Raw genomic sequence first — 18,122 nt, forward strand, 5'->3', positions numbered from 1 at the left:
ATCAGTAATTCATCTAATCAGAAAATAACTATCAAGCACCATTACTTCGTAGGCACTTTTCTAGGTGCCAAAATACATACAAATACACATATACATGCAGAGAGCATGAAATAAGACAAATACGGTCTTGGCCTTCAAGAAATTTAACCACCTGGTGACATTTCTCTTATTTATTATATTTGTTTTGTTTTACTATATACAAAATGACGTAGCCTCTTACAGATCCATTTATGTCCTCAGTTTCCACACACACCTTTTCCCCAGGTGGTCTTAAACATTCCCACCAGCAATTTTCTCTACTGCAAAGAGAATCAGGTGAAATCCTCATAATAGGATAAGTACGGGTGTATTCTCTCTCTCTCTCCCTCTCTCTCCCTCTCTCTCCCTCTCTCTTCCTGTGTGTGTGTGTGTGTGTGTGTGTGTGTGTGTGTGTGTGTGTGTGTGTGATGTACAAATGTTAAGAACAGAGGACAACTTTTGGGAGTCAGCTCTCTCCTTCCATCTTGAGATATGGGGACCAAACTCAGGCATCCGGGTTGTGTGGCAAGTGCTTTTCCCTGCCGAGGTGTCTTGCCAGCCCAAGAACATTCTATTATCCATGTTTCCTTTTGCCATTACTGATTTTAGCTCTGCTTGCTATGTGGACTTGTGTATGCACGTGTTTGTCAACTGGTAACTGGCCTTTGATGTTCTGATGGATGCGACTGGTAATCCTTGAGAATGAAACCTTGGAGGCAGCCAAGAGGGTGTTCGCAGTGACAGGGGTAGCCAGGGACAAGTAGGATGTAGTGAAATTGACAGCTGAAACAACTTAGGGAACAGACTGTCGCTGCCACTGTCCCCTTCCTTGCTTTCCCTTTTTGTAGATGGAAAAGAGCGTTCACTCTTTTTTTTCCTACAAGGGAGACTTGTGGTGATTCAAGATCCCCCTCCTTTGACGAGAGATCTGCAGGGGATGGGGAGGGTGGCAGCTTTGTGTGGTCTGGCCTGGGAAGAACTCCTTACAAAAGAGGAACCTGGCTCCTGCTGCTACTTTCTGCACTTAGATCGTTTGTCTCTTTCCTTAGCCAGGGCACAAAATACTGAGAAACAGGGATATGTGCAGGGAGAGGGTCTGGAAGGCATCCCAGTTTGCCAACATCCTTGAGACCCAGAACACTGAGTATAACTGTTCAGGGAATAATGATAGCAATTCTCTATGAATTGCTGAAACATTTTACTTTAACCTGTGTACATCACAGCATATTATTCTCTCACTATCCGTCTTTCTATTTTATCTATCTCTGGCCAATTTGCCATTAAAAGGATAAAACCTTGCAATAGGATATTCTATGACTTCAGCCCTGGGGGGGGGGGGAGATTCCAAGGGTGGGACTTAGTTGTTTAAAATCTGAATTGTCCCCACCATGTGCTTCAAGGAGCACTAGCCCAAACTATTATCTCCACCTTACCGCTAGGACTTATGACAGCTAACATTCCAGTTCAATCCTGAGGCTGTCCCATTGGGTTTGGAATACTAGTTCAGTGTACAATGCTTCCAAGATGGCCACCCGTGACTTCTCAAGTCTTCCAGCAGAGAACATTTCCTGGTACTGCTTCCTCACATAAAATCATGAAGAGAGACACAGAGTGGCCTCTCCTTGGGCCTGCTTTTGGCTAGTGATGATGCTAAGGAACAAAATGTTATCCTATAGATGCCAGGAAGTAGACAGAACTTTTCCGAGAGCTCTAGCCGTGAACAGAGCGAAACTGGATGTAGCCTGAGGTGATGGCAGGAGATAAAGTCTGTGTTTGTCAAAACACAAATGGAAGAGTTTGGGGGCAGCTGGATGGTTTGAGAAGTAGCCAGGGCTAGAGCAGAGAAGAAGACGACCCAAAATTAATGCAAAAACAAAACCTCAATAGCAACCACCACCACCACTACCATTCCCTGCAGGCATCAAGTTAAAAGCTTGCTGCCAGCCTCCCAAAGCTTTTTGTCACGGCCCTGCTTCCCGGTTCCCTTTTGTCACATTGCTGTTCTCCATGAAAGTGCCACAGGGAATTCTCAGCTTTCTAAGCTGAGGCAAGCGGAGGGCAGAAAACTCATGGCAGACATGGGGACTATTGCGACCTCTCAGGCTATTGGGTTATGCTCGTCCCTATGTCTTCTGGCTACTTTGCTGGAAGGCCCACACCTGCATTGGCAAAGTCTTGGTGCCTTTTGATGCAGGGAAGAGTCCTTACCAAGATGATATGAAGATGCGGTCACAATCAAGAAGCTGTATGCAAAGCCACGGCGGGGGGGGGGGGGGGGGGACGGGGGGGGGACGGGGACGGGAGGGGGAGGGGGCGGGGCCACGCAGAGCCACTGGGCAAGGGACAGCGGTCCTGGCTGCCACAACAATAGTCGCACTGTCACTGCTCAGGGTGAGTCACATGAAACCATGACTGCAGCCCACACTCAACACGGGATGCTCCATTTTCCACAATATTTTGAGTTTCTGCCCGCTCTCCTCTTCCCTCTCTTCCCCAGATGCCAGTCCGGGCGAATGTACATAATGGGCACACAATAGCTACTTGCCACCTCACTAAATCCCACCGAGGGCTGAAAAGCAGGCACGCACAGGTTTCCTTGGCAAGCAGCCAGGTGATTATACAGCCTGGCCAACTGTGAAAGCGTCTCAGATTTAAGGAACCCTCCTCCGCGCATTGTTCGAGAAAAATTTGCAGTTGCCCCTCCAGCGGCCTGACCACTGTGTTCACCGGCTCGTTCGCCCTGGGCGCCTTTGATCCCAGCTCATCTTTCAACGGCCACCTCAAGAGCCACCTCCCCTCAGAGGACCCTCTTTAAGGCGGCCGCTACCCTGCTTAGCTGCATTCTGCTGGCTCGTGCAGCCCCCCTGTGCAAAGATCACTCCGCGGGCCTGTCTCACGAGAGACGCTGGTTCCTGGACCTGATCGCCCTCACGTTGAGGCTGAAATGTTTAACTTGGAGGCCAAGCTCTGTTCTCCACGCTTCTCTAGTCTCACTCCTAATCTTCTGCACCTGGTAAGACGATCAGGGTTTGTTGATACTGAGTAGAAACAGCACCGCAGAATGCTCTACCTCCATTTTCTCTTTCACACAGTAGCATTATATACTGCTCACATGCCGAGCGCTATAATTACATACGTGCTCGCTATCTGACTAGCATACTGCCAGCATTTCCAAAACATTTCAGAACAATTATTAGCTTGTTAATATCACACCACTGCGGTGACTACAAAGTCTTGTGTGTATATTTCAGTAACATCAGCCTTATGTGGGGGGGCCTGTCCCGTGTGACTGCCAGCCCGCTCACACTCATGGCTAGCAGTTCCCTTTCAGGGTCCAGGCTTTCAAATTCTACATCACTCTCCCAGTACCAAATTCTCTGGCCCAGTTATACGTCATTTACTGTTTCCAGAAACTTCTAGATTCTTTCCCAGACTTGTGCGGCTCTTCATGCTACACCCTCCCTCACAAACCACCAGTGTTCTTCATCTTCTCTCTGTGTTCCAGGAAATCTTATTCATCTTGGAGGGTGTAGCTCAACTATCTCCACTTCTTCAGAAGCTCCCAGACTTCCCTTCTTTGGTTCACATGAACCATGTATCTGCAGCCTAGAGTGCCCAGATGACAGGTAGTCCTGTGTGTGGCCTTAGGCCAGAAACACTGACAGCATGAGGGTCCATGGCACAGGCATAGAGGCCCTAGGATGGCTCACGATGGTGGCAGTCTGGCTTAGCCGGAAGACTCTCACACATGGACTCCCAGAGGTTGAGTGTACACAAGCATTTAGAGACCACTTCCATGGAGACCCGTAGTGTAGAATTCCTAAGTCCCAAGATGCTGCTGCTTTGGGGTCCCGTGATGTGTGTGGTGGAGATGCTGCCGCTTTGGGGTCCCGTGATGTGTGTGGTGGAGATGCTGCCGCTTTGGGGTCCTGTGATGGGTGGTGGTGGAGATGCTGCTGCTTTGGGGTCCTGTGATGTGTGTGGTGGAGATGCTGCTGCTTTGGGGTCCCGTGATGTGTGTGGTGGAGATGCTGCCGCTTTGGGGTCCCGTGATGTGTGTGGTGGAGATGCTGCCGCTTTGGGGTCCTGTGATGGGTGGTGGTGGAGATGCTGCTGCTTTGGGGTCCTGTGATGTGTGTGGTGGAGATGCTGCTGCTTTGGGGTCCTGTGATGTGTGGTGGTGAAGATGCTGCTGCTTTGGGGTCCTGTGATGGGTGGTGGTGGAGATGCTGCTGCTTTGGGGTCCTGTGATGGGTGGTGGTGGAGATGCTGCTGCTTTGGGGTCCCGTGATGTGTGTGGTGGAGATGCTGCCGCTTTGGGGTCCTGTGATGGGTGGTGGTGGAGATGCTGCTGCTTTGGGGTCTTGTGATGTGTGGTGGTGGAGATGCTGCTGCTTTGGGGTCTTGTGATGTGTGGTGGTGGAGATGCTGCTGCTTTGGGGTCCTGTGATGTGTGGTGGTGGAGATGCTGCTGCTTTGGGGTCCCGTGATGTGTGTGGTGGAGATGCTGCTGCTTTGGGGTCCTGTGATGGGTGGTGGTGGAGATGCTGCTGCTTTGGGGTCCTGTGATGGGTGGTGGTGGAGATGCTGCTGCTTTGGGGTCCTGTGATGTGTGTGGTGGAGATGCTGCCGCTTTGGGGTCCTGTGATGTGTGTGGTGGAGATGCTGCTGCTTTGGGGTCCTGTGATGTGTGTGGTGGTCCTGTGGCGGTACATATTGGGTGCTAGCTTTTGTCTAACTCCTACAGGCCTTCTCCTTCCCTGCACCTCTAACTGTCCCCCTCCTTTAGCACACAGCAAAACCCAGACCAACGGAAACTTGACCTCCTTCCACAGCTACCATAGCTTGACTTTTCCAGGAAGGAGGAGAGGAGGAACATCACTTGCTTGCTTTTCATTCTTCCAACCCCAGGTTTGACCTGGTGGTACATTCACTGGTATCCTTTCTGGAAACGAATATTCTCTCTGCTCTATTGGCAAGAGAGGTACTGATTGGCAATTGTAGCTTAGTGCCTGCCTACATTTGGATTACTGTGGTATTGACTATTCCGTCCACTATGGCTGGAAGTGTGACTTCCTTTCTTCTCCCCGCCATCCTTTCCTTCCTTCTACAGCTTTATCAGGATAAGCCTAGAGGTTTGCTTTTTTGAAAATTTCCACATACTTGTTGAGTCCTTTTGCTCAGAAAACAGTTCTTCTATTATATTCCTGCCATATTACTTATATATTAATTACACATGCTCTTATTCTCTTCCATATCTATCTTTGTGACCCTTTTACCTATCTCCTTTAATAGTTTTCTTCTACCACATCATGGATTCAGAAAATCAGTCTTCCGTGTGGCTTTATTCTTTCTGCTCTCTACATGCCTCGAGATGGCCAATTCTCACCTCAGGTCTCATCAGCTCTGTCTTCACCTCTGCCCACTCATCCTCATCAGGTGTTGCCATGGTTTACATGTTGATAGTCCCTTAAATGTCTGCATGTTGGAGACTTGACACCAGTGCAGTAATGCAGGAGGTGGTTATTCCAGTGGAAGGTCCTTAGGTCACAGGGACCTTGCCAATGTGAGGGAATACTGATATTGTAAAATGGGTGGTTTTTTGTTTTTGTTTTTGTTTTTTTGTTTTTGTTTTGTTCTCTCTCTCTCTCTCTCTCTCTCTCTCTCTCTCTCTCTCTCTCTCTCCCTTTCTTCATTTTTTTTTTTTTAAAGCCAGGGTCTCACAAAGCCCAGGCTGGCTTCAAACTTAGTTTGTAGCTGAGGATAACCTTGAACTCCTGGATCCTCTTGCTTCCATGTGTCAAATGCTGGGCTTACAGGCATGCACTACTGCACACAACTCTGGGGTGAGCTTTGGTGTGAGCAAGTTCTTAAACATGCCTGATCCCCACCCTGTGTTTCTTTTTGGCTTTCCAGTTTGTTATAAGATTTTTTTTTTCCCATATCACATGTGCTCTCAACATTATAACCTTTGGATCCCCACAACTGGCCAAACTAAGGGAGGTCCTCAGCCTTGGACTTCCAGCCTCTAAAAACATAACCTAAATAAATAAAGTAAGCTACCCTGCCTCAGGTGTTCAGTAATAGTTAAACAACAGTCACCTCATACAGATAGTCCATTAATTTTTTAATCATTCATTGTTATAAAAATTACTTTGAGAGGGGCTGAAGAGATGGCTCAGCAGTTAAGAGCACTGACTGCTCTTCCAGAGGACCTGGGTTCAATTCCCAGCACCTACATGGTAGCTCACAACTGTTTGTAACTCCAGTTCCAGGGTACCCAACACCCTCACACAGACATACATGCAGTCAAAACACCAAAGCACATAAAATAAAATAAATTATTTTTAAAAATTACTTTGAGAACAAAAGTAGGTTTCTAAAATTTATGTTTCTAGTAAAAATGAGAAGAAAAAAACCCCATTCTTCTCTATTGTATTTGGAATGTCTGGCCAATTACCAGATTTTCTGAGTTCTTTTTATTTTTTAATTCACGAGCCAGATATGATGTCTTTTCCTGTAAGAACCCTGAGACCTGAAAACCTGGGGCTTAACACATCAAGGAATTTATTTCAATTCCAAATGTAGTCAATGAAGATGCCTCTGTTGGGTCTGATGTCTCCAGTGATTTCCTCGGCTTCCCTCTGCCTCCCCCTCCCTCCCCCTCCCTGCCTATCTTAAAGCACAGATGTTCTCTCCAGCCTCAGCCAGACTTGAGGAAGTTCTGAAAATCACAGCGATGGAAAAGTGCAGAGAGAATTAATATGACAAGAGAGCAGTGTAGGAAGAAGAGCTGGGATGTGGGAAGAGCTGGGCCATGGGAAGAGCTGGGCCATGGGAAGAGCTGGGCCATGGAGCAGAAGAAGCTTGGAGAAGTCAGTTCCTGTGGAACTGCTCTCCCTTGACCCTTGGACCATGGAGACATGCAGTGGGACCTCGAGGACTCTAACACGTCACTCCCTGGTCTCAGACACTGTCAGTGCCGCGTCTTCATGTTCCTCAGTGTGGCACCTTCTCACTCACTGACAGCTATGTCTGGTTTCCAACGCTCCAGCCACTCGGCCTGTGTTTCCGTGTCTACACGGCTTTTCAATAGATGGTTAAGAGGAATTTGATAGAAACATCCCCACAGCCGTCCTGCCTAGCCGCCCCTGATGTTTCTAGATGAAACTTCTCAGCGTGTGGGAGCTGTGCTAAGATGTAGACATTGGAAAGTCTATACTGTCTTACAAAGAATTCCCATGAGGGACTAGTTAACAGGTTTGTTTGTTTTTTAAATAGTAACATACCTTTTGTTTTACAAAATTTCAGATGTGTGGACATAGGGTGGAATTTGTTTTTACTCACATACATAGGAGTGACCTTCCGTCACTGCATTTTCCAATTAATAAATATAAAACCACAAAGAAATCGTATGAGGATTTGAAGTTGTTTTTCTATTTAAAAATGGTTGAAAAATCGCCCTCCTGTGGGCTTTGTTGTTGTTGTCTTATTCGTTTTTTGTTTTTTGAGAGGTGGGGGGGTCTCAGGTAGCCCACAAGGATAACCTGATATTAAATTCCTGATATTCCTGCCTTTACCACCCATGTGTTGCTGAGACCATGAAAGTACACCCACCACACCTGGCTCCTTTTGTGCTTTGTAAATCCTTAAACATGGGAAGAACATAAATGATAGTGTAAATCCTATAATGGGAGTAATTTTAGAGAGAAAGATCTTTTTTAAAATTTAGGCCTGGATGGTCATATAGGCCTTGAGAGAGCTAGCTGCTCCTGGGGAATTCTGCCAATGGACAGATGGGCCAGGGAGACAAAGAGAGAAAGGACCCAGACACTTCATATGAGAAGGGAAAATCTGGAGAGGGAGACAGGGAGGCATCAATAAAGAAGGGCTAAAAGTGCAAGACACGGGCGCAGTGGTAGAAAAGGCTAGAACCTGTTGTCAGTTCGCGGGGACTTATGGGAAGAGAAGCCAAGAGTACAATTTGGTGAGGGACGTGAAGATTTTAAAAAACCAAGTTTGCAATAAATCCCCTGTGGTGGCTGTGCCTACATAATAGTCTGCTGAGCTCATCAGTCAATTTCTGAAGAGCCTAGGTGGCTGGGATCTGGGACCCGGGAAGGGAAAGGCTACAGTGTTCTTATAAGCTATAGCGGGTTTCAGACCCAAGTTCTGCAGCTGTAAGGGAAGGGCACGGATCCAGGGAAAACAGAAAGCTGGGGCAGGAGGGATCTGAAAAGTCACAAGTCCCCCAGTGACTGTGTGCCTGAGGGCTGGAGGCTGGAGGAGGTAACCGTGGGGGGTTGAGCCTAGCTTGACTTTGAATTTGAAGCCACTTTGGTGGGCTTTTCTAAACTGATGTAGGCTGTCTCCCAGGTGTTGCGCCTTTCTTGCTATACACCGAGTTCCCCCGCAGTCCCTGCCTGCAGCTCCAGATTCCTCTGCCGTCTTCTTTCCCTGCTCCAGACCCGCTGCTCCCATCAAACGGAAATCCTTGCCACTCCCTGAGGGCGCCAACCTTTTTGATCCAGTTTTCTAGCTGACTTATTCTCTCCAGTTAGAAGGTTCTACAAACTATTGGCCTCAGTTTGCAGTTACACTTTTTTAAAATGTATACGTGTGTGTGCTTGTACATGTCTTGACATCAAGCGTCTCTGTCATTGTTCTTTACTTGTTTGGGGGACATGACCCCCATTCTTTATTGCTTCTGATTTGGAGCTCTAGACCAGGGCCTTGGACCTGGTCGGTTGTTAAATAATTAATAGAGTAACTTTTAGATCCATATGACAACTATACAGCATCCAACAAAAAAAGAAATACATAGTCCCTCCTTAAAAATTTTTTTTGAAAAAAAAAGTAGAAAAGAAAAAAAGTGTACAAACACACACACACACACACACACACACACACACACACACACACACGTGTGTGTCACATCACAGAACCAAGTACTGTAGACAAATATATCACAAGAACATCTGTATATCTAACATCAAAAGACATCCTGGAAGGTATGCTATAACCTTCCAGGTCCACTGTCATACAGTCCCTAGTTGATCAGCATGACGTTAGGCAGTACCTGTCTTTAGTTACTTTGATTTTTATCTTTTAGATGAGTTGGTAGAAATCTATAGGCAGGGGTACTGTGCTAGATTCTTTACCTTGAGGCATCATAGAGCATGTCTCTCACACAGTACAGGCTCAGTACATTTCTGGATGCAAATCCTCTTTTGTTGACTCCAACAAGCCCTTCTTTATTCATCCTGTGCATGGACCAATCACATGTACACCATGTGTAGCCCTGACGTGGGCACAGAGGGTAGACAAAGCTCATCTCGATGGTCAGCCTTGGTGACTCCAGTGAGCACCGAGTTTCCCAGGATACCACTGGTGACGATCCTTGTGCTATATACGAAGCATCTCTGATAGTCATGCTATAACAGAGAGGCGTAATTCCTAGCTGTTACGAATTATACAGAACTCTGCAAGCACTGTCAGTCAGCTCAGAGCTCTGATGGGTAAAACAACATGTGTTCTTTATGATACCTTTTATGCCTCTGCGTGTGTGCAGGCTTGGGAGAGGGGAGCGTGGCAGGGGGTGCATGTAGAGGCCAGAAGACAAGCCCAGCAGTCATCCTCAGGAATGCCCTTCGTGATCAGGTCTCATTAGCCCAGGCCTCACAATTAGGCTAGACTGGCTGGCTAGCAAACCCCAGAGACCCTCTACCTCCTCAGGGCTGGGATTGCAAGGACATGCCACAGTACCTGGCATTTTTACATGAATGCTGGGAATTTAGCCCAGGTCCTCATTTTCCCCAGCCCAAGAACTTAAAATTTCGTAAGGAAAAAAATATATGAACACGAAACTAAGGGAATTCTCTAAAATGGAATGCTGTCAAGTCTTGGATGAGCTTAACCCCCAGTTCTGGATTGGGCAGGTCAGGAAGTTGAAAGAGTGCTGGTTTTATGATTGATCAAGATTCGGGATTCTGTGGTTGAAGTCCCGCGCTGCCCCCTGCTCTCCCTGTGACATGGGCAGCAGGGCACTTTGCCTGCCCCTCCCAGGTCCCTGGGGCTCAGAAGTGGAGGTACAGGCTGGAATCAGCGAGCCTGATGGATTAGTGGCTAGACGTTGACAAGATCAGCAAGACTCTCTCTTCCTCTGTGACCTCGGTCACAGGATGAAATCCTATGACTCAGTTGGTCATGCTGGGAGAGTGGCTGTTGGATGGCAGTTAAGTATGTGGGGAGCTGTTCTTTGGCCAGTTTCGGTATGTGAAATGGGGTTCATCTTACTCCAGTGGTCATTATGAGATTAGAAGGGATCTTGTCGGGGTTGGAGAGATGGCTCAGCATTTAAGAGCACTGACTGCTCTTCCAGAGGACCTAGGTTCAATTCCCCGCTTCCACATAGCAGCTCACAATTGTCTATAACTCAAGTATCCAACACCCTCACACAGACATACATACAGGCAAAATACCAATAAAATAATAAAAAAATGAAAATCGAATTAGAAGAGACATTGTCATTGAAGTACTTGTCCCATGATACTCATTTCACAGAAATCTTTTTCATCTGAATTGATGTAAAATGGAACCATGTGGGTATTAGACAGGAGCTGCTCAAAAAAAAAAAAAAAAAGAAAACCTACAAAGGCTACTCTACACCTATCAAAACCTACTCTACACCTATCAAAAGACAAAGAACTCTTTAGGGCCTCAGATGGGAAACAGAGAGTAGATTTATGGACCTCTGAGCCTGGTAACAGCAACCATGCCTACCAACCAAATCAGCTCTTGTGATGTGCTCTGCCCTACGGTAAGGAGCCTACACCTGCTGGAGCCTGGAGATTCGGCCAGTGATGAGGAGTAAACACAGGAAGGACATGAACATGCTGCACTCACTCACCAACCTGCAGACAGCCAAAATTACACTATAGGAAACTACCGGAGTAAACCATGTGATGTATTCAACAACTCACAAGAGCAAGAGAGACAGAGAGAGACAACCACACAAGAGACAGTTGGCACCAATCACAAAGCATGGACATCACATGGGTCTCATTCAAATAAAGCATACTTACTAAATTATAAAAAAAAAAAAGTAAAGCTTGAAACAGTTTCTTACAGGATATCACAGGAAATAAAATAATGCCTTATGTCCAGCACAATAACCATGCCTTTTCATAAATTTGTGAATTTCCTTGTTTTTAAAACCCACATCCCTGGATAATGCATTACAAAAAAACCATTTTTTTTCTATGATTTTTGTCTTATGGGTTTCTACAGTTTAGTTCCCATTGGAAATGAAATATTTTATTAGCGTGGGAATGCTCCCTTGCTGTGCAAATTGATCCTAATTACAACTTTTCCCCCCTCTAGTCTTAAAAAGTCTTATACATCTGAAGCTTAAGATGCTATTTCAAGCACGCTTCCAAATCAGCTCGCCTCACAGCTCCCAACTCCAAGGACCACAAAAGTGCGGAAACATTGTGTATGAAGCTATGTGGACATGGCCTATGGCCTGGGACAGTGTCAAGAGCTGACTCACAAACTTCTCAAGAGAAAACATCTCCCACAGTGGAGTGTGAAGTTAAATTGCATTTGTTTATCAAGGGAAAGAAATTCCTATAAGTTCAATAAAAGAACTGCACTTTTCTCCCTGATACGTCGATAGAATTCTATAAAATGAGTCACTGTTCAGATACAATGGAACCTGCTGGCATTAGAATTATGTGATAAGCTATTTAAGTCTTAATGCTTTTGTACAAAGTACATAAATAATTAGTATGCCATTGAGACAATAGCCATTTCACAAACGTACACGTGAACGTGCTAAAATGTAGAAAGGACAACGATGTCAGTGAACAAAACCAAACCAGAATGACAGAGAAAGAGCTCACAGAAGTTTATGATTTACGAGGCTGGTCGTCCGATTCCACTGCAGCTGAGAAGTATTTTGAGAGCATGCAGGGTCTGTGACTGGAACTGAAATTGGATATTTTTTGAGGGACTACAAGATGAGAAATTGTCCTCATTTGGTATTTTGCAGAGTCCTTGGGGAAGACTGAAGGAGCTACGCAGCTCTCCCCTTTCTCACCCCCCCCCCCAAAAAAAAAAAAACTTGGTGCTTTTTCAGTATTTGGTAATGCACTCCCCTGGCAAAGACTGTTCACAAGGAAAAATTGACATAGTGAGCTCTGACTGCTCACCATCAGAATCTTATAAAACCAGTTCTTGCTCATACACTTTGGGTAAATAGCGGCTTCAGCTTGGCTGGGGAAGCTCATTGCTCACAAATGGAGGGCTGTGTGGGGCTCTCAGAAGTTATTAACGAGGAGGCTAAATAGTGCTTGGGTTCCTCTTACTGAGCAAATGCTCCCTAAGAGCCATCTTTCCCGGGCTACTTTTGAAAGGAAACTAAAAATCTCACAAATCTAAAACTGCATTTCAAGATCAGTGGATTTGTTCGAAATTATGCACATCACGGTATTTGCTCAGGCTGCTCCGTGATATTTTGAGAGCTACATCCATCAGCTAGGGAAAGGGCGTGAACACTGAGAAAGTGTCCACCGGAACATTCATAAGACATGTTCGCCCAAGCTCACCTGAGAGTCCTGTCCGTTACCACCAAGCACCTCCCCCGGAATCTGCTGCTTCAGCTACTGTGGTAAATCTGGCAAAGGGCCGGGCACTGTTGGAAATATTTAACACCTGGGACGGGGCACTGGCCTATCAGAGGGGACTCTGGTTATCAAAACCAGTTCCGGCACGCAGGTGGATGTCGGCAAAGTCTCGGCCTGCGCAGGTGGCTTGGCTGGTTGTTCTCGCCCAGGCTCTGGCCATGTCTGCCAACCCCCTGCCACAGCCTGAGTGCCTGCCTTTGCTGCTCCTGTGGCCGTACTTGGCCCCGGATCTGTGGCAAAGGGACAACGTCCCTGCGTTCTCTCTGGGTGACAGCTTGTTCTTAGAAAGGGACAGGAGCACTCCACTTTCTACGTGTGCCTTTGTGGTAGACCAAATCCCAACATCCCCTTCCTAGGAAGCCCCCCCCCTCCCCAGGAACCATTTTCTCGAGCCTGACATCTAATTGAAGTCCCAAGTTAGAATTCTGGCTTGATTTCCAAAGTGAGGTTAAAAATGTCCAGTGTCAAACAGGCGCTGGCTGGATCCAAAGGGAGGTGTCTACCTTTCAAACTGGTCTGATCCTCATACTGAAGGCCTCTAGTTCTTTACAAATCAGTGTCCCCAAATCCTGTCATTTCCTTATGTATGCCCACAATTTGCTGTCAGCCATCCATTTGTTAAATATGTGGTTTGAAGGTTCAGTAATTTTGTCATTTTTTTAAAAAAAATATTACATTTACTTATGTAGTGTGTGTGTGTGTGTGTGTGTGTGTGTGTGTGTGTGTGTGTGTGTACGCACACATACTCATGGGCACTCATTATATTTTCGCAAGATAACAGGCCTATTGTTCCAATCCATCTTCTCACAATCAGATCTCTACCATCAAGCCCAGCTGGCTGGCCTGACTTTCTCCTCCCTGAAAATGAGTTGCTTCCCCACAAGTTTCTTCCGTGAAGACTCCCAGGTGGGCAGCCCAAGAAAGCCAGACCAGCTGCATTCAGATGTTCCAGATTAGGCTAAGCCTGAGGGGACACTCGGGACAGCCTTATTTACCTGCACACATTATCTCAGCACTCACAGCTATAAAATCTTTAAAAACAGCTCCTCAGGGTGGAAGTGTTTGAAGTCCTAGGCTTTGATATCTTCAGAGGGATGAACAGCAGACCCTCCAGAGGGTCTGTGAGTCCGGTCCTCAGTTTGTCAGTTCTGGAGTATTTAATTCAGTGCTAAGAACCTGAACTCATACGACAAATACTGCTCTTGGTTTCTGACCATTTTAGGCAGAAGAAAGATGAAAATCAGTGATGATAAGGCAAAGGAGACTTTGAGAACTCTCACTGGCCAGGAATTTGGATGTCAAAATAAGGAAAGCATGGGAGGTGAGGTTGAAGGAGCAGAGATCAAAGCTCCTAGCCAAGAAATCTCTGAAGTAAGTTCCATACCAGCCTCTGGGAACTTCCCCCTTCCACCCTGTGAAGATGCCCTGGCTGCACAGTCTCCCTTCACCTGTATCTGTCATCAGGTGCAGGCATCCAGATTTGAAACTGAACTTGACCCTCCTTCAGAAGGTCAATTAGAATGTGTCTATGAACGCTGTAAATTTTACTGACAATGTATTCACTTTGAGTCATAGCTTCTTGGAAAAAACAATGAAGTTCATTAACTTCCATTCATCAAGACAAGGCACCCTTTTAATTTATTATGTATGCAGTGTTCTGCCTGCAGGCCAGAAGAGGGCGCCAGATCTCATTACAGATGGTTGTGAGCCACCATGTGGTTGCTGGGAATTGAACTCAGGACCTCTGGAAGAGCAGCCTGTACTCTTAACCTCTGAGCCATCTCTCCAGCCGCCAAAGCACCCTTTTTAATTAAAGAGTTGACCTGCCAAAATGTGTGCAGGAATATTGGGGTACAGGTCGGGGAGCTGAGAGTTTGTGGTCTGTCTTTTTGTGTTTGTTGTTATTTGCTTTTTCAGTATCTCACATGGTTTAAGCACCTTAACTTGGGTTATATAACCTAATCTCCTTTTCTCTTGCTTTTTTTTTTTCCACCTAGGAATATAGAAAAACTTTAAATACAGAAATGTGCTTATAGCCACCAAGCATATTTGAAATATTCTGAATTTCCTGGATAAAAGAAATTATTATGAGTTTGAAATTAAAGACGCCAAAAAGAGCTCTTGGCAAATGTTTCAATAAACATCAACCTCTTGATTAAAATGACCGAAAATATAATCCCAATATTAGAGAAGGAAACACTAGATGATTTTTTTAATACCATACAGCATGGCTCTATAATACATTTATACATATATGTATAAGATTGCTCTGAGGTGTCAAGAGATACTTATGACAATTTAGGGAAATCTAAAAGGTTTGCATTCATCTAAATGTAAACTATATCTAACAAACCCCGAAGCTGTATCCATCTGAGATGCTAGGGAAAACTTAAGGGTTTTTTCTTCTACGTAATGAAGATTCATTTGAAATTATATTTGATAGATTATTTGAGGTATTCATTATTCCTTTACAATGTTATAAGCAGCGGCACTTTACATTAAATTCTGCATATATGTTCAAGATATGTATCTATACACCACCTTCGAGGGAGGTAATTGTGAATGTGTACCTTCTGTGAAAGCCACCTTAAAGTTGTGTGTGTGTGTGTGTGTGTGTGTGTGTGTGTGTGTAACACAGGGGTTCACTATGTCATCCAGGTTGACCTAACTCCTGTCTCCCACTGACATTACAGGTGGATGGTAAAAATTAGTCCACTTCTAAGGATCGTTGCAGAAGCCAGGCTGGCAGTTACATTTCCTCTTCTTTATGACACTGAGACACAAGGACTCCATTTAATTGATCCTTTGCTCGTCAGCACCACCTCAGAGCTCTGCTGTCTCTTGAAGCTCAATTCTCAGGAATTTGGAGATAAGACCCCTCTAACCACCAACCTGATTCCCCTTGCCTGCTCTTAACAGAATTTCCAGTCAGCGGACAAGGCCTTGGGGAAAGAGAGGGGCTACATTCAAAGATGGCCCCAGAGATCCATTCTTGACTAGACACGGGACAAAAATAAAAGCAGGCTAAGCCCCTGAGCAAGGCAGGAAAGAAGACAGCGTCTCTGTTCCTGAGGTGGGACCACGTCACTTCCACGGGAGGCTTTGTGGATTCTGTGCCCAAATCGGGCAAACCCACAGCTTCAACATCCTTGGGTAGACCCATTCCCAGATGAAAGGCATTGAGTGGCTTCTGTGTCACTGAGCATTGGTGACTGTTTGTGACATTCTACTAGGCAGCATGGGAATGGAATGTATGGCTGAAGCATGTGGAGCCATTGAAGGTATTAATCGTAGGAAGGAGAGGGTCATTTGTATGTGGTATCTTATAACACAAGTAGATAAATAAAAAGAGGCACCAAAAAATAAAAAAGCTGGGATATGTGTTTGACCATTGTAAATGTGGGAGCAAAGATAAACATCTAGGCTAGCACAGATAATGCAATGAAAACTACTGACGTTCTCTTTGGGGAGGAAAAAGTATTCAATGAATCTCATTTTGCAAGGCAAGTCTCCAGGAAAGCAGGGACAAGAAAAGGAGGCATTTGGGGCAAAGAATAACACAAGTTAAAAAGAAAGTTGTGTTGTTCACATACTCAATAATGGTATGGTCTACTTAAACGGTTGGTTTTTAAAAGCGATGCTCACAACGTCCACTGGCTCCACACCGTCCATTTGCGACAATAAATGAAAAAGTGTGTGCTCCCAAACGAGGCTCTGATCTGCCTTTTCCAAGAAAGAAGAACGTATGTCTGTCTGCCACTGCATTATGTAAAGCAAACTGGTGGAGCCCCTCGCAGCCAGGAGCGGGAATGGAACTCGGGTCTTAACACATTAGAGTCCCAGGGAGACTTCCAGTCCCCACGCGTACAGCTCTGGGTCACTTCCACGTCGCACCAGAGCCCTGGGTTCCTTTCTCCACGCACCCAGCGCGCTCCCGTGCCGCGCGCGCACCCGCCCTCCCAGGCACGCACCGTCCCGGGGGGCTCCCGGGGACCGGGCTGGCCCCGCTGGCGGCCACCCGAGCCGGCCCCACGGTCTCACTTTACCTCCCGCGCAGGCAGGATGCCGGCCGCCGCCGGTTCCACAGCTGCCATCGGTCTCCGCCTCTCTCCCCTTCTGGTTCAGCAGACTGGGGCCCTCTGTGTTTTCAACAGGTACCATGGTCACGGTAGAAGTTAGAGCTTCTCCCTCGCCACCAGACCACCCGGACCCACCGCTCTGACAGCAGTGGTCACCGTCCCCATGGGCGGCATGCTAAAGCAGAGTGGGAGGGGTTCGGGGCCCGGGCGGGGGGGGGGGGCAGGGCGGGGGGTTGGGGTGGGGGTAAACCTTCGGGGCAAAGCCAGTGTGATTTGTAACCAACTTTGTTTCTATTTCCGAAGGCTTTGCCCTTTTCGGTGACAGAGGCTGTTGCTATTCCCAGCAGCCTATCACGAGCAGGGGGAGGGCCGTGTCTCCAGGATTTGTTTTGCCTGTAGATGCGAGTTGGAAGCAAGAGGTTAAGACTTGGGAGGCAGCGTTTGGCCACCGGCTAGGGGCTAGCTCTTGTGTTCCCCCCCGACAATGTGAAAAGCAGCTTGGAAAAACAGAAGCGTGAAGATTTAAATGCCAGTCTGCAAGCCGAGACTGGGGAACAAATACCCACAGATGGTATCGGTTAACCTCGCAGAGGAAGACTTGATGTAAAGACATACCAGAAGGAAAAGTGTATCCATTTCTCTTTTCTTTTCTTTTTTAAGCAAGCCTGCTACCCTAAAAGCCACGACACTCATCAGTTTAAACAAAACATAAAACGTGTTTGTTTCAACGGGGTTTGGGTCTAGGTAAATGCCTTGCATAGCTTTCGCTCTAGGCCTGTGGGGCGAATGAAGGCCTGCTCCCAACTCCAAACGCACCAATTCTTTAGACACTTTCTAGCCCGAGTTTATAGCAAAGACGTCCATTAAAAAAAATGCACAATTGACCTCAAGAGCGGAGCAAACAGTAGCTCCTCTGTCAGGTTGCTCGTTGGCTTGGCCAGCAGGAGGATACTCGCTTGCTCGGTATTCACAGACAGCTTGAGCTGTTGTAACATGAAACAAATCAGGGCACCAGAGGGAGGGGTGTTTTACTGGTTTGTGAATCTGTACTTACATAAACAGTCAAACAGACAGGATATTTTTACCTCCGGCTCTGTAGTAGCAAATCATAGCCATTGAAAACCCGCGCGGCCTCATCTTAGAAATCATCTGGAGTGAAAACCAAAATGTATGAAGTGCTTGTAAGACAGACATTATGCTACATGCATGAGCCCGAGTGATTCTATTCCCAAATAAAGCTTGTTAGAGAAAATGGAGGCCAGTAACTTGCCTAAACTCTTCAGAGCAGGGTTGTGGCTCAGTAAGTAGTAGAGCACTCGGCTACACCCACAAGGTCCTG

The 18,122-nt window shown here is 46.4% G+C and overlaps 1 protein-coding gene across 1 annotated transcript in view; it reads right to left on the reverse strand.

Moving 5' to 3' along the window:
• Nucleotides 1–17,011, reverse strand: part of Slc2a12 (solute carrier family 2 member 12) — a 57,550-nt gene extending 40,539 nt beyond the window's left edge. The window contains exon 1 of the mRNA XM_006980097.4: nucleotides 16,751–17,011. Coding sequence (XP_006980159.1) covers nucleotides 16,751–16,865 — 115 coding nt within the window. The 5' untranslated portion in view covers nucleotides 16,866–17,011. The remainder of the gene's footprint in view (nucleotides 1–16,750) is intronic.
• Between the last annotated feature and the right edge of the window lie 1,111 nt (nucleotides 17,012–18,122).

The sequence above is a fragment of the Peromyscus maniculatus genome, chromosome 16 (genome assembly GCF_049852395.1).
Source record: "Peromyscus maniculatus bairdii isolate BWxNUB_F1_BW_parent chromosome 16, HU_Pman_BW_mat_3.1, whole genome shotgun sequence".
In the NCBI taxonomy this organism is placed as follows: Eukaryota; Metazoa; Chordata; class Mammalia; order Rodentia; family Cricetidae; genus Peromyscus; species Peromyscus maniculatus.